The 22,656-nt window shown below is 42.6% G+C and overlaps 1 protein-coding gene across 1 annotated transcript; it reads left to right on the plus strand.

Annotated features, from left to right (window-relative positions):
- Nucleotides 1–1,137: 1,137 nt before the first annotated feature.
- On the plus strand, nt 1,138–22,259 carry LOC128754370 (N-alpha-acetyltransferase 15, NatA auxiliary subunit-like). The gene is made up of 20 exons (XM_053856941.1): nt 1,138–1,285; nt 6,329–6,413; nt 6,487–6,591; nt 7,858–8,015; nt 14,474–14,608; nt 14,686–14,839; nt 16,120–16,239; nt 16,335–16,430; nt 16,729–16,835; nt 16,955–17,027; nt 17,106–17,275; nt 17,336–17,488; nt 17,757–17,885; nt 17,970–18,183; nt 18,254–18,447; nt 18,528–18,636; nt 20,300–20,398; nt 20,470–20,613; nt 20,687–20,784; nt 20,886–22,259. Exons 1-20 carry the CDS (start codon nt 1,232–1,234, stop codon nt 21,081–21,083), a joined length of 2,595 nt encoding a protein of 864 aa, XP_053712916.1. The 5' UTR covers nt 1,138–1,231; the 3' UTR covers nt 21,084–22,259.
- Nucleotides 22,260–22,656: the final 397 nt, after the last annotated feature.

Consider the following 22,656-nt stretch of genomic DNA (forward strand, 5'->3'; position numbering starts at 1 on the left):
AACAATATTAATGAATGAGAGTTTAAGAGAAACTCACAGGAGCATGGTGTGGTGATCCATTTCTGCCAGTACTGCAGATGGCCATGAATGAAGTTCCTGTGGGAAACATGGGTAAGCAGGATCCCCTGCTTACCCATGTTCAAACGTGAGCAGGAATTTTAACCTCCAGTGAAACCCAAGAGCTAAGCAAGTCATTTTGTCATCTGCTCTTTAACTTGATGGGAAGACTCAGACACACTTGAATGTGTAGATCTGGGGCCAGATGACTCTCCTGAGCATGTGGGATCGTGTCTCGGATTATTTGGGATGAAGGACAGGGATGTGCAGCAGCTCAGCACACTGCCGGTGCTGCCACTTGTCCTACTCAGTGTGTCTCACCATGTAGCCAAGCATTCACAGACACACACCGTCCTCCTCACACACTTCAGAGTCGTGACTGTGGCACGAATCAACGCATCACAGGTAGAGGATGACAAGACTCCATCCAGTCTGACTGGCTCTCTGGTAACCATGTAGTGGGCTGTCATGGGTTCCAATCCCTGGATAGGTAGCAATGAACCCATAAATTCGCCTATTTTAAGTTGACTTTGATGAAATGTCAAACAAAATGACCGTGCCAGTCCGCAGTTATGGCGCCCTCTAATGAGAGTTGAATGATTTGAAAACAGTCCAAGTACCGAGCGAGATGATGGTCATGCTGTTGAAAATTAATCTTCTGTTCGGAAAAAAAGTAAATCCCGAAAAACCGTTTCAGTGTTTACACTTTCAATTTCACTTGCGTGGCACTGATTTCTGACCCCCCCTCCCGACAGTATATAAATATGTGTGACTACTGGCAGTGGTTGTAATGCATATTTGTATACATACTAATGATGTCACAGTTTGGTGAGTTATATTCACCACATCAATCTTTATTGTTTGCCGTAACTGGCGACAACACTGCGTCAGTTTCACCGATATTAAATGCATTCACCCTTTTGTTCGCATAATGTTCAGAAATCAATCGTCTGTTCATGAAAACTAGTTTGGTATGGGGAAGCGAGAGGAAGAAAAGTAGCGACAGAAATATTGACTGGGTGGAACTGCGCTTTGGCCAAAAAGAACAAGTCGAGGTCAGAGTAGTGGAGCGGAGCAGCCGATCTGCTCTGTGATCGATTCATTTGTTCTGCCAGTGCTAACTTTAGCTTACATGTGCTGAGGTCGAGGTGGACAGTAAAGCTCGTCTGCAACAATGCCTACAGTCACTCTACCACCGAAAGAGAACGCTCTCTTCAAACGGATTCTGGTGAGTTATTGCTTCGATGCTTAAAACTGTGTAACGGTTGTTATTATGGTACCGGATCGCTTTTCTACAGCCACCGGCGGACTGTTAGCATTAGCTCGGCCCTGTTCTGCGCTGTCACCGTGGGGCTGAAATGGTGCGACATGTTTCTTCATCATGCGAGTGCAGCACAACTTAAGACTATTGCCCTTGCTGTTGCCTCAACGTTGTGTGCCGTATTGCGCTTAATCGCCGTTTTAGTTTTGCACAGAGACTGCTATCTGTTCATAGGGTTGCTTGCTAACGCGAGTTGTGTTAGCAATTAGCCTCGGAGCTACTTCTTACTTGCTTGACGAATGTTGTTACCGCGATTGCTTGCTGCTTTCGTCGGGGAATAGCGGTCAGTTCTGTCTGCTATTAATTCTCAAACTTGTGTCGAGTTTGCAGCTGACATACGCGGACTAGCCAAATGAAAGTTGCACTCTGCTACCTCGTGAGTCCTCAGTTGGGAGAGGTCCGGCGGGCTAGGCAGCCATTTAACTGCAGCCGGGCAGGCGTGAGGTCCGCCGTTGTGGAGTGGTACAGTACACTTGTGTTTACTGGCGGAGACGACATCCAGCAGAATGGTTGTCCACATACTTCCCGACCTACACTGTTCTGTCTAGCCTGTCGTACAAATCAAATACCAATTAAAATGTCACTCAGTATAACGTTTCAAAATTGGACTACGACTGCTGCTGTGTTTCTTGATTGTGTTTAGTAGGCAGTATTGAACTATTTTAATGTATTTACTCAAAGGTGATAGAGGGCTGATGTAAATTTAACCTTTGAAAGGTCTCGGAGGCCACCTGCACATTTAGTGCTTAACCTTGCAGTCTTGGTAGAGCAAGTTTAACAAATTCCTGGAGCTTGGTTGTGTATTAGTGTGTAATGCCTATTTTGAAACTTTTACAATAACAGTTAGAAAACAGACATGAATCAATATGCAACTACCCATTAATGGCATAATAGTAATGTCAATAATAATAAGTTTGAATAACACTTTTAGCTGTATATCACCTTTCAGTAACCGTTTGACAAGGTGCTCTACAAACTGAATCACACCTGTGTATGTACAGCTTACACATGCATGGACACATTTAGTGGTTGAATAATATCTTTTCTTTGCTGATGTAGTGGTTTACTTGGCACTGGCATCAGAGTTGACCAAAGCCAACCTTGAAAGTGGACAAGTTGGGCGCTTGTTCCGTGTAAATGATGCAGCTGGAACTGGTGCCAGCTACAATCAGTTTGCACATGTCAGATTAACCACCACAATGACAGTGGTGTCTCTGTGAGACTTGACACTATGCTCAAAGTTTTATATCCTCATCTGTGCTTAGCTCCTGAACACCCCTTGTCATCAGCGCGGCACACAGCCGTGATTGAGTGAACTTTTGAATGACAGAGATGTGATTGATGTACACGGTGACCAGACCTTTTTCACCAGAATGTTTCATTTGAATTATCAACCAAACGGTCCGTGGCAGTTGCATTCCACTCTGACTCTGCGCCACTTCCAGGTTCTGAAAGCACCAGCTTGAAACTGGTTACCTCACAGGGAGAAATGAGGCACAAGGAGAGAGAGAATCAAAAGAGTAGTAAAATGAACTAAGTGCAGCATGTATTGACAGATAACAATGACTAAATGCGTTTTGAAATGAAGTTTAGTTACCACAAGAAGACGCTGGCGACGTGGCGCATGTATAGTGTATTCTGCATCTATGAGGTCCACAAAGTTACTTTGCCTCGTAATGATCATGCGCTGTTGGTGCGGCAGTATCACCAAATTCTGCCTGAGCCGTCTATCATTGCCAACTCCATCTAAGTGCGGTTTCGGTAGGTATGATTTATTTATTTATTTATTTTTCCCCTGGACGTCCTCACTGGTTTGTCAGTGTCAGCATCTACTTTTTTTGTCAGTTAAGAATTGATTTATACTTGTATTTATACTCTGCTCAGATTATTTCGGTTGAATACAACTTAACATTTATTCTGACAAGTGGCCAAGTTTTTCAAAGGATACTGGTTAACTACTTTTCTGATTCTTGAGAATCTCACGTAGAATAAGTATTGCCAAGCTAGTCTATTTGTTGTTGCTGTGGGTCAGTCACGCTGACAGTGTGATGTGAGTTGGCTCATTTTCATAGTTGGAAGTTGGTTGAACAAGTGTACCTAAACAAAAACCCCATAGGATGCAGATTTGTGGTTTGAAATTTCACCTGAATTGCCTCTGGGTGCATGTTTCCTTATTCTTAAATGTGATTCAGACTTGACTAAAGATCGCTTTGAATTTAACTTGCGTTGTCACGATACTACACTAGCAAAATATTGATACCCAGGAAGATTCAATACTGGATACCATTTTTGTTACCACAGGGCTATAATAATGGCCAGTACAGAAAAGCAGGGTTTCCACTACATGTAACAGTTGCACATCGCCACTGCATTTTTGCCAACCTTGACGCCAGTGCTGCAAGCATGGTGCACTCCAGGCCATGAAAAAATGGACGCCCAGTTTTTTCTCAGCAGGACGCCCTAAATGTCCGATCAGGGCTGGTCGATTATGATAATCTTGATTATTTTGATTCATGTCATAATCTCGATTATTAACGGTTTTATGTTTTGCAGTCATGGAAGTTTCAGACGTTATTGAACAATGATCTACAATAAAACAAAGTGTAAAATGTAAACAATAATTTAACAGTTATATTTAACCTTCGTCATGTAGGTTAAATGTTTCTCTCTAGAAACTCCAGTCTGTAAGGTCTGGGTTTAAGAGAACAGTGGAGACAAGAAAATATTTGTTGAGCTGGCACTTGACTGGGATGCATAGATTTTTCTGTGGTTCTGATGTTGTAAGAAGTGATTTCACATTCCAGTTTTTTTTTCGTAATTTTTCATGAGCTCATAAGAAAAGTCACTCGTTAAATTATAAAACTTCCACATCTGAGCACTCTTCCTGCGTCTCTGCAGCTTGATGTATGACATGGAGTGCTTGTTTTCATCACCCCTGTCTCAGGTTGTGCGCGAGCGATTGTTCTTATGCATTTATCCACTTCCAAATATTCATTGGTTTTCGAAACATCTCCAACAAGCAGCTATCACTGCGGTTGTGACTCAGAACGCTGTCTACTCCTCTGAGGTTCTGACGCTGAATACCATGTCGCCGTTGTACCGAGTCGGGAGCTATCAGTGGCTAATATTACCATCCAATACGCCGTGTAGCACTCTCGCAGACAGGCAGAGCCTGTCACTGTGCCTTCTGGACGAGGCGTAGTGCAGCATTTGGGTGCATCGGGACATAATGAGAGAAGTTGGGGAGACGGGTGTCCAGCTAAATAATCGTGTCATGACGACTATCACGTTTTCATAATCGGTGGAAGACATAATCGTAATCCCGATTAAAAACTCAATTCATTCACCAGCCCTATGTCCGATTATTATTGCCTGTATAATGCCTTGGTTGTAGTGTCACCCCACTGTTTTACATGAAAAACGTCTGTCTGCCACACTCGCGCCACACTCGCAGCATGAAAGCTTGCAGTGATTGATGGCATGTTTAGGGCTGGGGGCCGTGGCTTTGGATGCCCTACCTGAAAGCCTGGTCACAGGCCACACATGGTGTGGATGTTCTGCATCAAATCCAGTGAGGCTGGGAGCTGCTTCTTAGTCCTTTACAGTGGCACAAAGTATTTCAGAAGCACTTGATCTACACATTTTACATTTGATTGTGATATTCTTAAATTTGTATTTGATTTGCGAAACCAGCAACGCCTGGTTTATTTTGAAGCAGGAAAAAGACGCTGATTTGTTGAATAATTATTGTTCTTTCGAAAAACCTACATTTCTTTTCCTAAATAGGTCACTTTTAAATAATTTCTCTGTATTTACGTTTTTTTTTAACATTTGTACACATTGCCACAGTACCATGATAATAATGCAGTGATATGTGAAACTGCCATACCGTTACATCCCTAGCAGTGACATTGCGAGTCACTCTTCACTATATGTTGAGAAAAGCAGTAGAAAATCTCTGTGTGTGGAGTGAAATCTCAGAGTAAGGGGTCAAAATCCCTGGCGGAAGTACTGGAAAGAACCGTGGAGAGCATCAGATCAGGATGCATCTGCTACATGTATACCATGGTGCCACACAGACAGTGGTAAAATAAATACATTCAGAATTGCAGGTTTCTTTTTTTTTCATGATAAAAATACTAATTATGATGGATGGATTTTTCATATAGTCGTCAATATAATTTGCATTAGTGAAGAATCAACATGCTGTAGGAATGACAGCGGGCCACGCTCTCCAGCGTCTGACACCGGCGTGTGACAGTTGTGGAGACTGTGCTGGACTTTGGTTCACGATTGTAGTTTTAAACTTTTAATACAGGGAACATTTGCTAATGACACTGGTCGACTCTGAGTCTCTGGTTCCGTGTTTATTTTATTAGATGTGTTGGTCCTCATAGGTTCTCTGATGCGGCCCTCGTTTCACCGTGGTGAAAATAGTTGGATATTGGACAGACATCCGCTCCGGTATTGGCAGCGGTGTTGTCTTCCGTGTCTCTGATTAGGGTTCACTGACGGCGGACACACACAGTCTCACAGGCAGCGCTCATGCTACAACCCGGTATCACCCGGGTAGGGACCATCAACAAATAATGATGTTGAAGACTCCACTCCACTAAGAAGTTATCATCAAGTTATCATCATAAAACTGTTTCTAGAGAGACTGTGCTGTGTGTCCAACACATGAAATGGAATGAAAATATATTTGTGATAATTATCGTTATTGCAGAAATTACATTTATCCTGATAACTTTTTTTGTCCATATTGCTCATCCCTAACGGCTTAAACAAGCTGGTGTCGATAAATTTGGGTGTTTGTGTCAATTTGGCAGTGAAGTAACGGTTCTTGGGACAACCCAACTCAGAATAAATTATTACACCCACTATTTTAAATGGAGGGCCATAATACTTTTCCCCTGGCCTAACAGTATTCTTTTTTTTTTCTCCCTTCAGCGATGTTACGAACACAAACAATACAGAAACGGGCTCAAGTTCTGCAAACAAATTCTGTCCAACCCAAAATTTGCAGAACATGGAGGTAAGTAATAACTGTGTAGACAGTGAGGAACTGTCCATTTGGGTTTGTGTTTTCATGGTGTCTGTCTTAACAGAAACCCTAGCGATGAAGGGCCTGACACTCAACTGTCTCGGGAAGAAGGAAGAGGCTTATGAACTTGTAAGGAGAGGCCTCCGCAACGACCTCAAGAGCCATGTCTGTATCCTTGCATATGTTCCGTTTCTTTGCTCGAAATATACATTTGACTTTATAGTGGTAGTGTGTGACTGAACCAGACACAGCAATTGTGTTGTCTCTGTGAAGCTGAGTCAGCACATCCCCTCTGTCTGCCTATTTCTCTGTCTCCATTGACAGGGGGGAACCTGCTCACACACCCTTTTGATAAGTGCTGCCTCAAACTCTGACCCTAAGTGCTGCCCCACTAACTCAACAACTTTAATTTAGCCTTCATGATTGGATTATTCATTAGAGGCAAACTTTTGTCAGTCAAGCAAATATGGATCATTGGATTTATTTCTTTTTGTCAAAATGTAGACTCCCGACTAAGGGGCTTTTCACACTGTGCACTCTCTCTTGTTTAACTTGTTGTGCGAGCAGCCTGGATTTTATTATTATTTCCTTGTAAAATCAACATAAGTTTTTCAACATGTTTACTTTTGGCTGAGAAACACCACATTCTGTTACAACCATGGCAGAGGTCCGTCATCAGTTAATATCTGAGGCGACGATGACTCTTATTGTTTAGAAGTGACAGAGAAATAAGGTGGTCAAGCCGACGGTCATAAATAGGTTGTCACCTGGCTGATGACAACTTCGTGAAGGCATGTTCGTTGTGGGTCACTAACCAGCTTTTTTGCGTGGAGCGGCGTCTGCTGAGGGGGAAAAAAAAAGGACATCACCGCAGGTGCAGAGGTGCGAGGCTGCACAGCAGCGGGCGAATGGAACTCAGGCTGTACGAGACAGAAGCTGCAGTGTGAAAAGCCTGAGACCAAATCTGGAAATTACTTGAGTTAAAAGCTGTACTACCTAATAGTTCAATGAGGTTACACATCAAAACAGTGCCGCTGAATGATTGAGATTTGTCTGTCGTTGACGTGCAAAACTGTCTGAAATGTGACAAAGGTGTCTGAGTTGCGCCCTGTTTTTATATTTTTTTTTTCTCTCTGACAAGTAGACATTGGTAATAATTTTCTGTTAATGTGAACATTGAAGCAACTGGAAGTATTTCCTTCTGAACCTTTGATATCTTTCATCATTTCAGAGAGGATATACAACTGCAGAACTTTTGATTGTTGTTGTGTTATCTATCACTTGGTCAAACTTAAATGTTTTGTTTAAATTTAAGTTATCAGAGTTATTCCAATATTACAATAGTCAGCACAACTTGGCAGCATTTTGCACCTCGAAACACATGCACCAAATTCCAAAGTGTTGTTTTTCATCCTTAACTTGCAATGCATCTCAGGCTGGCATGTGTATGGCTTACTGCAGCGCTCTGACAAGAAGTATGACGAGGCAATAAAGTGTTACCGTAATGCGCTGAAATGGGACAAGGATAACTTGCAGATCCTCCGTGACCTGTCCATGCTCCAGATCCAAATGAGAGACCTGGAGGGCTACAGGGTGAGTACCTGAATGCACTGATCTCAAGAGTTACTCACAAGAGTAAGAACACATGCTGTGAAGTATATTGACTGATTATTCTGTGACAGAATTAAAATCCAAAAGAAAAACTAATTTAGGTCACTCTGCGCCAGCGTTGGTTTGTCAGTTTGAGGCGAGTAGATGACAGCGCCGATCTTTCGTATCAAACAAGCGAGCTATGCATAATCTAAAGTTTGCAGTTCAGCGTTCCATGTTGTCGTGATCTAAACTAAATGTGTAGTGTATTTCATGTGTAATATACAATACAGTTGTATAGATCTGCACGATAAACCATTAAAAATTGTGATTTCGATTCACCCTTGTCTGATTTAATTGTCAATAAAATTCAGCTTGCATTGACTTTACAAACCGACAGGATTTGCATCACAAAAGCAACTTTCCTTTATGAGTTGTACGCTCCCAAACGGCGCTGCAAACCACTTCTTTCTTAGTTCCCATCAGAATCAGCCCACTAATCAGTCTCAAAACAAACTTGTTCCTAAAAAAAGGCTCTAATTCGGTTCGGTGGCTGTATTTTGGATTTAAACTGGATGATGAGCGCTAGTCTCAAGTGATTTGCAAGACGCGTTTTTCACTCCTCGCAGCACCGCAAGGTAACACCACAAATTAGGGATGCTGCGATCGATTGGGCACCGATTGTGATCGGCCGATTTCAGCGTGATCGGTAAATGCTGATCACTGCTTGTCATTGCCGATCATAACAACTAATCACGCGTGACAGCCGGCGCTCTGATGAAGCCCCGCTGGTTGTGATGCAGCCGCTCCTCACGACTCGCTGCTCACTCAGCAGCAGCATGTCTGCTGTGATGGTTCTTTCAGTCGGTCATTTAAAGTTTGCTCATGAAAGTGAGACTGCTGGTTCCTCAGCATCTGTTAGTGCTGCTAACACTTAGCAACACCCACTGGTCCAACGTGACATTTAGAACGCCAATTGCCCAAGAAATTATCAGTAATTTCACGGAGCTAGATGACCAGCCTTTCTCAGGTGTCGTTTATGCAGAGAAAGAAACAAAGGGATGCGTTGCCATTTTGGAGTCAGGTGCAGCGTTCGTCAGCCACCTGAATCTGAAACATTTGAAAACGTCCGCACTGGACACTTTCATAAATGCAATACTCTCTGTCTCGGAGTCCCGGTACAAGTGGGCAGGATAAATAAATATAGGGAAAGTTTCAAGAGATTCACCAAACTGAGACGTCTCCCATTACGTTAAATGTTTTTCAGTTGTCCGTTTCACATAATAGTTGCTGCATTCTGCAACGTTTTTTTCTATTTTTTTCCTTCTTAGGGAGGTATATTAAAACGTGTCTGAATTAAAATGAATTAATGGTTCATGTTTTCACATCACGTACACAGAAGGGCTCATTTTGATTACTTTGTCAATCCATGTGATCAGCAGTAAAAACCCTGTTCGGAGCATCCTTACTAGAAATCTTTATCAGTACCTCAAATACCATATGTTTGGTGCTACAACTTTGTTCTGTCATGATTTATGTGTGCAATAAATTTCAGATTTCATGAGGGAAAATATTGTGACACAGAATTGATATCAATCAAAAAAAAAATTGTGATTCATATTTTCCCCCGAATCGTGCAGGCCTACAGCTATGTGAAGTCACAGATTGCGCTTCTGTGATGTCAGTGGACGGTCATCCTGGAATAAACGGAAGCTAAGTGTATTTCAGATACTGCGTCCTCATACCAAGTCAACAGGTAGTCAATCAGAGGCTTGCCATTATCCAGGGGTCTGTCTGCAGCACTGTGTTGAGACCGGAGCGTCTCGGGATGACTTTCTGCACCACTGAATTAAAATTACTTTACGTCAATCCGTGAGAAATGATAACGATGAAGATGATGAACACAAGTTTAGTTTCAACGTAAGGCACTGAATTGAAAGTTTCATATTGTGTATTGCTCGCTTGTTTGATACAAATGATCAGATCTGTCAGTTGCTCTGACAACTGTGAGCTAGTACTCGCGCATCCCAGCCCTTTTTGTCAAGCCTGTAACGCCACTTCCCTTCGCGCCTCAGGATTTCCAATTGAATTTCAATTATGAACTATTTTTGTGTATCAGGAATGAAAATGAAAAAAGGCAATGTTTTCTTTTTAGCTTTGTCAAAAAAAAAACTTGCGAAGGAAGATGTGAAATGCATTTGGGGTGGTTACCGAAAACAAAGACAAGGCAGGTTCCTTCTGAAAATTAAAAAGCATTTTCTAATTCACAATTGAAATTGAAATTTGTTAACCGTCAAGTGCAGTAGCTTTTGAAAATGAAATCTTAATTGCTTTTCTTTTCAATTTTAATACTGTTACAGAATGTGCCATCACGAGGTAGAAAATGAAAGATTGAAGATCACACATACAATGTGCATCGTACAAAACGAGGTGAAATTCTTTGTCCCTGCTCCAATAAAACAGTTTTATAGTTTTACATGTAGTGCAGTACCTGAAAATAAAACGTAATAAAACATCAAAGTATGAAAGCGTGCAAAGTAGTTGTGTGGAAATGATGCAGGCTCTTCATTCAGTCGACAGATGGCCTGTTGGTTCTCAGGTGACGTCACCAGTGGCCTGTTGACAGCAAGGAGAGGCGAGAATGTCCAGAGTGATCGGGCTGGCTGACAAATTTTCAGGCTCGTGACAAGGGCTGCAACGATTTGTTGATGTCATCGATAACGTCAACGTCAAAAATATGTTGATGTCAATCTGTGCGACAATGTGTCGTGTAGCTGTTTGTGTAAACGCACACAGGCATCAAGATCTGGTAGATGCAGTGAGAAATGATCAGATTCTCAGGAATCATTAAGATATGTTCATTTCTGTACCTCTACTTGGTTTCTGACTGAGGTCTGACTCCAACTCGCTGCCCTCGCTACATTGCTCCACATCACCACCTCTGGCAGTCAGTCACCAGGGAGTTGGATCAGCGACAGGTTGCGGTGCTCATAAGTGTGGCTTCGTTTTGTTTGCCAAGACAATGCGACTTCAGTATGAGCAAACCCCTTCAGCACAATAGTGAAACAATCAATGAGTGTTCTGCGTTCGGTCGATTTTAATAGTCAGCTGAGAGGACTACTCTCTTGATCTCAGCTCTCCAGGTGGGAGACCTTTTTTCTCTAGGGCTCCTCCTTGTTATCACCTATCGTCAGCAAACTTTATGATGGAATTCTTTGCTTATTTGAACCCACAATCATGTGTGCACAAGGAGCACAACATGGGACTCTGCACGCAGCCTTGGAAGGGATCTGGTATTGAGGGTGAGTGGAATGAGATACCAAACTACTAGTCCTCTGACAGTCAGGAAGCTGTGGACCCACCTGCTCAGAGAAGGGTTCAGAATGAGGTCACGCAGATTCATACTAGGGGTGGAGGGAAAAAAAACGATATTTATTGCAGGGTTAAGGTTAGGTACAGAGATACAGAGAACAATATCTTGCAAATAACAGATACACTGATGGAATATTGAATATTGGTATTTTACTACAACATACATAGTGGATTACCTAGCATTTTTAGTTGTTCAAATTTAAAATCTGTATATTCCATTCAGGAACGTATTATGTCTGTTCGCTCTGAATATTCTATTTGCATTAATGCCTCATCGTCATGCTCCATCTTGAAATACATTTTCCGGGGACGTTAAAGGCTCTGACTTGTGCTTTCTGTCATCATGTTATAAACATAGGCACTGCTAATAGTTATCATTGCTGCACCGGACCCGGCTAGTTTGAGAAGGACTACTACGTGTTTGGTGAAAGCATGTTGTGAAACTCAAAATCAATCCTCAATGAGTGAAGAGATATGGGCTACATTGACGTTAGCGGTGCTAACACCAGTGGGATTAACGTACAAAACCGCACCACACGCACTTTGATTTCGAGCTTCTTTATTCAAACTATCCAGTCAAAACTGCTGTGGACGCACCAGCGTGCCAAGTAATTGAGTCAAGGTGATGTTGAGAAGTCTAGCAGCTGCTATCCTGGCTATACATTACTGTTAATTCCGGGACCGAAGTCCTTGGCTCTTCTATCAATGAAACGGGAACAATCGTGGGAACAAGTGAAGCAGTTAATAACGCAGCTTCTTTCCATCATGATTGAAGTATAACAGACAGACTTCAACTTCAACGAACAGCTCACAGAGCTGGCGACTGTGTTGTAAACAAACTTTCACTTGGCCTACAATGTATGCTGTTTTTCCACTGTGACGTCATCAGCAGCAGTTATATGTTCATTGAACTGCGTGGCGCATGAGAGCTGATGGCAATACATGCACTAGATAGGAGAACTATTACTCACTCACTTTGTCATGCTATTAATGTTCATGCACTTTAACTTCTTTAACTTTTCACTCACATGAAATGGAATTTCTTGCAATATATCAGATATCGCAGATATCGTATACTGTGATATCCTGATATCCACACTATATATGATATGATGTGACAGCCAAATATTGCAACAGTATCTAATCGGGAGCTTCCGATATCGTTCCACCCCTAATTCATACACAGCCTGGAGAGGACCATAGTGTTTAACACAGAGCTGTAGTTTGGTATGGGCATCCAAAGCAGGTTCCCGTTCAGCACCCGTTCTAAATTGTCCGATTATCTCAAATCATTAAGAAATAATAGTGATGGTTCCTCTTGTCGATACCTGACTGTGAAGTCTGACTTGACTCATTGCCGTCGCTGCACGTTCACAGAGCTAATCACAAGTGTGGAGGAGCGTATTTAGGACCACTGATCCCCTTTGACATCATGGTATATAGTGATAGTGTTCTATGTTTAATCATTGACAGTAAACAACCATGAGCTAATGGCTAGATGTCATGTTTATATTGTTAAATAAGACCATTTAAGGACAATGAGCAGATGTATTAAATGAGATGCATACATGTGCATTGATGTTTTTTTTCCTTCACCAATATAAACCTGTGTTTAAAAGAACTGGTACTCTCTGTCAACTGTTTCATGGTTCAGGCATCACAGGTTTAATTTCTGTACCAGATCAGTCACACAACTCTGTTCCTCTGATGCTAAATCCACAGAGCTTTTTGAACTCTAAATAGCAGTTACTCATGTTCCTTTGTCATTTGTGCAGCAGTGTAAACCGATCAAGAAGCGAGTAGTATCATAAAACATTTAATCATAAAACATTTGTTCTAATCTGAAATCAAACACAAATCTATTTGGGATGCTCCGATCGGTCACCGATCTTGATCGGCCGATTTCAGCGTGATCGATGAATGCCGATCACTACCAGTCACTGCCGATCACAACAACTGATCACGTGTGACAGCTGGTGCTCTGATGAAGCCCCGCTGGTGTTGATGCGCTCATTCATCCCTGCTGCTCACTCGGCAGTGTCATGTCTGCTGTAGAGTTTTTCAATCCGTCAGGTTAATGCTGCGCAGGAAAGCGCCTTTCAAATTAAACGCCATATAAAGCGCCAGCATTTGACGGAGCATGGAGAGTTTTCTGCTCATGAACATGAGACTGCTGGTTCCTCAGCTGTAGGCTGTTACCCCAGCTGACACTTAGCAACACCCGTGGGTCCGAGCGTGACATTCAGAATGATATGAAATAATTATTAATTTCACCGAGCTAGATGACCAGCCTTTCTCAGGTGTTCTTTACGCAGAGACAGAAATGGAAACGACCGGGGCCGTTGCTGTTTTGCAGTCAGATGCACCGTACGTTAGCCACCTGAATCTAAAACTTTTGAAAACATCCAAAGTGTAACTTTCATAAATGTGTGCTCTCTCTCTCGCTACAGTATGTAAATATTTCATGGACATAGCATAGTCTCTAGAGATTCACCTGCAACGTCTCACGTTGAATTAAATGTTTTTCAGTTGTCCTTTTGACAGGACAAGGTTTTTCTATTTTTGCCACCTTGAAGTGTCTGAACAGTGTCTGCATGAACCATTAAAACGATTTAATGGTTCATGTTTTCACATTATGTACACAGAAGGTCTCATCATTTTGATTTCAAATACATTGTCAATCCATGTGATCGTATTGGTGATAGGCACAAAAAAAATCCCTGAAGTGTATTTATACTACTCGACCCATTTCTTGTCCTTTTTCCCATTGAGAATCGCTAAGGAACCGAATATCCCCCTCTGGAGGTTTCCTCATTCACTAAAGGGGGTAATCTCTGATTTACTTCTGTCCTGTGTGCTTTTTTTCCCTCAAGTCATAGCTGCATTAGGAAAATTACTATATTAACTTAACTGCTGTACACAAATAACCACCTTTACACTGTATGTTGTCCTTGTACACTAGATGTGATTTTATGTTGACTTTTCTTCAGAGAACAAAACTGAGATCAAATTCTTCGTAAGAAAATATCTGACTATAAAGATGACTCTGATTGTGAGTAGCTTGAAGTTTATCTCCAATGTATCTGCAGGAGACGCGTTATCAGCTGCTGCAGCTACGTCCAGCACAGCGAGCCTCTTGGATTGGCTACGCCATAGCCTATCACCTTCTAGAAGACTATGAGATGGCTGCCAAGATCATTGAAGAGTTCAGAAAAACACAACAGGTGAGAAAGGTCAAGGTTCTGTTTGCCTCACACAAATTATAAGAAGAAAATTGATAACATATATGTTGTGTGTCCAGACGTCTCCAGACAAGGTCGACTATGAGTACAGTGAACTGCTCCTGTACCAGAACCAGGTCCTTCGCGAAGCCGGACTGTACAAGGAGGCGTTAGAGCATCTATCCAACTATGAGAAGCAGATCTGCGACAAACTGGCAGTGGAAGAGACGAGAGGTAGGTCACCAACCCTATCAGTACAGTTGAGATTATGTCATCCTTTCCTACAGCAGAGAAATATGATTATGAGCCAAACACACTTGCAAATCGCTATCCAAATAGCATAATTGGCCCAAGACATTTTTAGCTAAATGGTGATGTCTGCCTAACTTTACTGTCGTACCACTGTTGCATTAACCTGCTTTATTGCCTGTGACTTAGACAATTGTGACTTTGATTTTGATTTGTGCTATTAGATAATGAAATGATATAACAACACTGAATTTGTAAATGACTTATATTACTCATAGAGACCATTTGTATACAGAGCCTCACCATGGAATATTACAAGGTCACCGACATCAAGTCAACGAAGACATAATTGGAACAAATACTATCTTTTCATTTGTCATCTTGTGACATAAATGTTAGTTACCTGAATGTAACTTCAGGTCTATGAATACATGCCCTCTAATGGGCTTCGCCACTCTGAGGCCCCACCTCGTGCCTGAGAATTGGATGATTATAAATAAAACCTGTTTGCTGCTACCTTTCCTCCTTTGAACTCAGCAACAGGACACGGCCTGCTGGGCGAACAGTTAGAGGGCTTCACACACATTCATAGAACTGAACATTTCTATGTCATACGTGCTCCGCCCTCTAACGGGCTTAGCTATTGGTTACATACCGAGGCGAAGACCATAGTGATGAGGGCGGTTTTGGAGGGGTTTGGACAAGACCCCCACGACACATAAATGTTCTAGAAATGGTGGTGGTGGAGCAGGTCCTTCATCACTTTTCACATCTATTGACAGGGCAGCACATCATGATCAGGTCGGACGGTACACTTGACGTAATATACAAGATATGCTCAAGTTTAGGCAATCCCAGATAGTCGTGTGACAACTTTCAGTGTCAAATTTAAGAGGTTCGGGAGGCTGGGCCACATTTTCAAAAAGTTGCAGTTTCAGCCACTGAAATGTGAATGTTAATGTGGGCAGATAATAAGGAAATCAAACTATTTTTAGTACACCATATACCGTCGTATTATTAATTTCTCGTATTGATACTAGGTCAGCAAAAATAAAGAAAACCCAGAATCAGATTTTGTGTTGCAAATATTGGCATATAGTGTGAAAATATATGTATTTCTTATTTATCAACTGTAGGAAGAATACGTGTAAAGATAAAGATCCTTTTTCAATGCCATATAAAAACCAGATAGTCTGTCAGTAGAAAATTCTCAACAAAACGTTATGTATATATTTATTCCGTCACTTTTCCTCCACTGTGTGTAGGGGAGTTGCTGCTGAAATTGGAGCGTTTGAATGAAGCCACAGAAGTTTACCATCGCCTGCAGGAGAGAAACCCAGAGAACTGGTCTTATTATCACGGACTGGAAAAAGCCAAGAAACCAAGTATGATGTGATTTAAGAAAATCAGGATCAATTTTGTTATTTTCTTTCCAATAATAGCCTTGCATTACTTGACAGGTTAATTGTTTTGTTTGCAGGCAGTGTGGAGGAGAGACACAAGATCTATGAGGAAGCTTGGGAGAAGTTCCCTAAAGGCCTGGTTCCCCGCAGATTACCACTCAACTTTCTTAATGGTGCAGCCATTTTCGTATTCCTCAATAGTAGCTCCATCTTAGCAGCTTGTTCATGAAGTGTCCATGGTGCAAGAGCTACTGCTATTCAATGTTGAGAGACAATCGATGACTTTGTTGGAGCAGTTCGATTGTGCTTAGTAAATATGCTGTTCATATGCCCTCATGCTGAATAATCTGTGAACTTCAACCACAATTCCATGTACAATTCCACAGTGTACAGGGTTGATGTGTGTGTGCGTCCGTGTGTGCATACCTGCCTGTTCACGTTTAATTTATTTATTTATTTGTTCTCTGTCAGGTGAGAAGTTTAGAATGTGTCTGGACCACTATCTGAGGTTGAACTTCAGCAAGGGCTGTCCACCCGTCTTCACCACTCTCAAGTCTCTGTATAATGACAAGGAGAAGGTGACACTTTTCAACAGATTTATCTTATGAAATGATCATAACCTGACGAAGCCATGTAGCAAAGGTTCTGAAGTTGTATCTCACTCTGCATGTAAACTTTGCCTTTTTCCCCTGTGCAGGTGGCCATTATTGAGGAGCTGGTAGTTGGGTTCGAAACCTCATTAAAAAGCTCTCGTCTGTTTAGTCAGAATGGTGAGAAGAAATAGAATTTTGCAGTCTGTTGTTTACCTCTAGTTGTACGTGAGCTGGTGTTTGTGTGCTGCTTCACAGATGAAGGTAAAGAGGAGCCGCCCACTACTCTGCTGTGGGTGCAGTACTTCCTGGCTCAGCATTACGACATTGTTGGACAACAGACGCTGGCTCTGGAGTACATCAATGCAGCCATCGAGAGCACACCAACATTAATCGAACTCTTCCTCATCAAAGCCAAAATTTACAAGGTTTGCACAGGTTTGCAAGGTTTTTTTTTCCAGATGCACTGACTTTGTAACCTTCTGCAGCATGCTGGCAACATCAAGGAAGCAGCTCAGTGGATGGATGAGGCTCAGGCTCTGGACACAGCAGACAGATTCATAAACTCTAAGTGTGCCAAGTACATGCTGAAGGCTGGAATGATCAAGGAGGCAGAGGAGATGTGTTCAAAGTTCACGCGGGTGAGAAGTTCACTCAATGAGACACATGCTATACTACTCATGGATATTTAATTAGTTGGCATTAGTTGCCAATATTGGCCTAATGACATTGTTCTAAGGACAAACATAGATTTGGTGGTTTTTCACAGAGCCAACGCTGGTTAAAAGAAACCACGTTTTATGTGTTTAAATAAACTTGTTAATCCTGTGTGTATCAAAAATGTCGTGACACTGGTCGACTTGAAGCCTATTGCCAAGAATGTGGCTTAACATTGGTGTTGCTTTGCAGGAGGGAGCATCTGCAGTGGAGAACCTGAACGAGATGCAGTGTATGTGGTTCCAAACAGAGTGTGCTCTTGCCTATAAGGCCATGAACAAATTTGGGGAAGCACTGAAAAAGTGCCATGAGATAGAAAGGGTAAGAGTGTTAAGGTGTTTCTCACTTGTGTACTATTATGAAGGGATCTTGTTCATCTGTGTCATTATCTTTTTTTGTTCCCAGCATTTTGTGGAGATCACAGACGACCAGTTTGACTTTCACACCTACTGCATGAGGAAGATGACTTTGCGCTCATATGTGGACCTATTAAAGCTGGAGGACGTGCTCCGCATGCATCCATTCTACTACAAGGCCGCAGTCACTGCGATCCAGATATACCTAAGCCTGCACGACAGTCCTCTTACTGATGACAGCAAGGAACTGCAGGCTGACACTGGTGAGGACAGCTCAGTGGTGGAAGATCTCCCTTCATCATGAGTGTCAATGACCCTGCTTTTTCCCCACAGCCAACCTCTCGGACAAAGAGCTTAAGAAACTCCGGAACAAGCAGCGGAGAGCCCAGAAGAAAGCACAATTGGAGGAGGAGAAGAAGAATGCTGAAAAGGAGAAGCAGCTTAAGAACCAGAAGAAAAAGAAGGAGGATGATGATGAGGAGATTGGTGGCCCAAAAGAGGAGCTCATTCCTGACAAACTGGTCAAGGTGAGTCACTGAGGCGCTGGATATTAGAGGGGCCATCTGTGAAGAAACTCAAACACCTGGCTCTGACGTCCTCCTCACAGGTAGAAAGTCCACTGGAAGAAGCTGTCAAGTTCCTAATACCTCTGAAGCACCTGGTCAAGGACAGAATTGACACCCACCTCCTGGCATTTGAGATCTACTTCAGAAAAGGTAAGCTTTGCTGGAAATACCACTGCAACAAATAATCAAAGATTTCCTACCGCTGCGTACAATACAATTGGTGTTTTGGTGTTGGACTAGGACACAACGCGTGGTTGTATACGGAAGTGGCCTTCAGGCTCGTCCTCAGCAAATGCCAAGTCATCAAAAAAGATGATCCACTTGTTGCACCTTAGTTTTAAGAGACTGACTCGACACGCTGGGCGAGACACAATGTGATGATGACTAATACCTCGACAACGACAGAATTGCTTACTTTACTTTTCTGAATTCGATTGCTTAAAGGAAATATAGTTTGAGGTGGAGTGCAACAAGCATTTCTTGATTAGCACTTGTCAGCACACTTTAAGGCCACTTTTCTTCATTTGTTTGTTTTTTGGTTGTTATCCAGAGGACGTAGGAAAAAAAATGTTTTACTTGATTCACAGATTTGGATTAGGCATGGGCAATAGGGAAAAAATAAATAAATTTAGGCGATAATAATTATCACTGACGACTGTTTCTTAGTGGAATTTGTTTCCAACATTTGTCATTTGTTCATGTTTAAATATAATAGTAGTGTAGAGAGTGTAGAGATGAGAAATTCAGTGTGTCACATCTCTCCGTCATGTCTGACAGACAGCTCTGCCAGCTTTATTTAGGGGTTAAATTGAGCTGTCTGTCCTCAATGTATCTCAATGTACGTTGTGTCTCTTAACAGTCTACTACTCTCTATTTCCCAGATGCTATTGAAGAACTAATAGAAATTATGTGAATAACTGACATTTAGTCATATTCTATTCTTGCAATCACTATACAAACTGTCAGTCTTCTGTTTAGTGTAATGAGAAACCTTTTCACAATTCTCCTTCCTAAAGTTGTCTTTCATTGGCATGTTTGATTTCACTTATATGCTGTTTTAGAATTTGTTGATGGTCCCTGACTGATGCCGGATTGTAGCAATAGCTCTGCCTGTGAAAGTGTGTCCGCAGTCGGTGAACCTTATTCAGGGACGCGGAAGAGGACACTGCCACTGGGGCAGATGTCTGTCAAATATCCGGCTATTTCACCACGGTGTTTTGCTGAGGTGCCAGAGCAGCGTGAGACCCTGCATTAAGGCAGACGACCGCTTCTGAGAACCTATTAGGACCTCTCGATTTAATAAAACAAACACCTATCCAGAGACTCAGAGTTGACCACTGTCATTATCAAAGGTGTCCTGTATTAGAAATAAGTTTAAAACTATGATTGTGAACCATAGCCCACCAAAGCCTCAACTCTCTCCCAAGACTGTCACATGCCAGTGTCGGCTATCAAACACTGCGGACCTGAAGAGCATGGTGCACCCTCACAGTCATGTATGCTAGTCCAATGCTGCGAGTGAGCTGTGTTTTTATTGAATTTATCTTGAGATGCAGAATTCTCATTGCGGGAATTGTTTTTGCCGGGATGTCATGGACGATAAGTTATCGCCCCTCCCTAGTCCAAGTGCAGGTGGGAAATGTTTTGTTTTGTTTTTTTTTAAACATGGTGCCTCATCATTAAGCTCTGTTTATGATTTGGTCAGGATTGGGTTCCAACAATCAGTGCGGTGAAGGGTGTGCTGTTTCTGGTCATCACCTCGCACTGTATGATACTGCTGTTACAGAAGTTCTTGTCTCTCTTGGTTCATTAGAAAAATACTTGCTGATGCTGCAGTCTGTGAAGAGGGCAGTGGCCATTGACCCAGACCACCCGTGGCTGCACCAGTGTCTGGTTCGTTTCTTCAAAGGAGGTAGCGTGTTACATGCTCACATCTCTTCTCTGGGCCGTATCTCCCCGCCTCACCAGTGTTTTTCTGTCCAGTGTCAGTGAGCAAAGAGCTGCCGGAAGTGGTGGGCACGGTTCTTAAGCAGGAAATCACCCGGCTTTTTGGTGACAGCAATCCAAAGAGCTTCAATCAGGCTTACCTCAGCAAACACTCCAACTCCATACCACACCGACTGGCTGGTAGGTTGCTCACTAGCTTCCCTGACCTGTCTGTGTTCCTGTGCATCACCTCACTCTCCACAATTCTCCTCAGCTGCTAAGATGATGGTGTGTCTGGATCCATCAACCGAAACCAAGGCTGCAGAGTTGGCCGCTGCACTTGATGAGTCACTGGAGAACAGAACAATACTGGTATTTGTTTCTGTGTTTTAATCTCAGTGCTGGATGATTCAGTGAAGGCTATACCCAGTAAGTGCACTTCAAAGACTTGACTCTATGTCCTTGCCCCCTAGATTTGCACTGATGTCCTGGAGACTCTTCGAAGCAACGTGTTTGGGGACTGCAAGGAGAGAGCAGAGTTGTACCGTGCAGAGTGTCACAAGCTGTACCCCTACACGCTAGCTTTTATGCCCCCTGGATATGAGGAGAGCTCCAAGCTTGCCAACGGAGATGTGTCCATTGAAACAGAGGAGATAGCCAATGAGATGTAAGCAGGTCGGAACAACGGCAGATGAGAAAAGGAATTGGGCCTAGCATGGAGCCTTGCGGTACGCCTGGCAGCAATTTTGTCAAACCAGACACGGAAATCGAAATAAACATTTCGTCCATTGGTCTAGCTTAATTGGGTCTGACCCGGCATGGCTTGGCTCCCTCCCATATGGTGGAAATCAGGTGTGTGTGTGCGTGTGTGTGTGCGCGCGTGTGCGTGCACGCGCAGTTGTGTATATTGTGGTAAAGAAGGGGAAGTGGAAGACGATAGGATGGTCATTTTACCTTTTTTTTTAAAACTACCAACTTTCAAATTAATAAACAGTTGTTGGGTAAAACTGTGAGACAGACTGTTAGGCGTTTGCTCATAGACGATGCATCATGCTGAGTTTGACTCTGCTGCTTCCATCACTTCCTGTGCCCACTTCATTCTTTTTAATCCAAACTAATCTAATGATAATTGGAGCCCAGTGCTATGAGACGCTGGTAGATGAGCAGAGTGAGATGCTGATGACCAAAGCAGCCTCTAAGGTCCGCTCCGGGTGCCGTTCCACAGGCATGTCTTGGCTGTGTGACAGACTGTACAAATCACCGATCAATGGCTGCAGAGGCACAAGCTGCTGGCATGGAACGAAACATACTCTGCACACTGTCTGTGCTCCTTCAATTCAAGAGCAAATTCTTATTGTTTCTATTACCTGGAGTCATGGGGGATCGAAGTTCCGGGCAGAGAATGGCATAGGTTCATTATTTATAAGAACTAACTCTGTTTTCATAGCTGCTCTCTATTAAGGGTGCGAGTAGAGTCCCATTGTGGTGCTGCTGAACCACGTGTGTATCATGTTTCAACATCCTTCACTTTGAGGTGTGCTACCACTGGATTGTACTGGCCATGTGTTGGTGCAGATGTACATCTACTTGCACAAACCCTGAGACGGTAATGGATCACAGCAATATCAGACAAGATCACCTCTTCGACTCGTCAGAGGCTCCTCATTCTCATGACATCTACTGTCCTGCAAGTTCAATTTCAGAAGCCTGGTTCCTTTCTGGAATCTGGGATTTGTACCATTTCCATCTCTTTTCTTCCCCTTTTTCCTCCAAATTTGGGTTCTAATGTGAAAGATGATATCTGAGATGGCGATGTAAGATATCTCTGGATTTTTGTATTAAAACCAAATAGGAAAAAAAACGTGTGTTTTTCTTCAATGTCATTTACTTTACAGGTTTACCTCAAGAACGTGTTAAAATACTCAATGCCAGTTACCTACTGCTGTTGCCGTCGCACAGCCTCTCATGTAACATGGTGTTAGTGATCATTAACAGCAGTGAATTATAAAGCAAATGAAGGTGGTTTGATTCATTAGGCTGCTTGCCTGCTGTTAAAAACAAACAGTACACGTACAAAAATAGCAACGGGAGGGGCGAGCAAACTGTTCCAGAAAGGTCCACAGTGGGTGCAGATTTTTGTTCCAACCATTCATGACGGCACCTTCTCTTCTATTTAGTTCCACCTGATCATCACACACAACTTAGATGCAGATGAATCAGAAAGGACCAGACAGGTGTCTCAGG

Source organism: Synchiropus splendidus, chromosome 2, assembly GCF_027744825.2.
Source record: "Synchiropus splendidus isolate RoL2022-P1 chromosome 2, RoL_Sspl_1.0, whole genome shotgun sequence".
NCBI lineage: Eukaryota > Metazoa > Chordata > Actinopteri > Syngnathiformes > Callionymidae > Synchiropus > Synchiropus splendidus.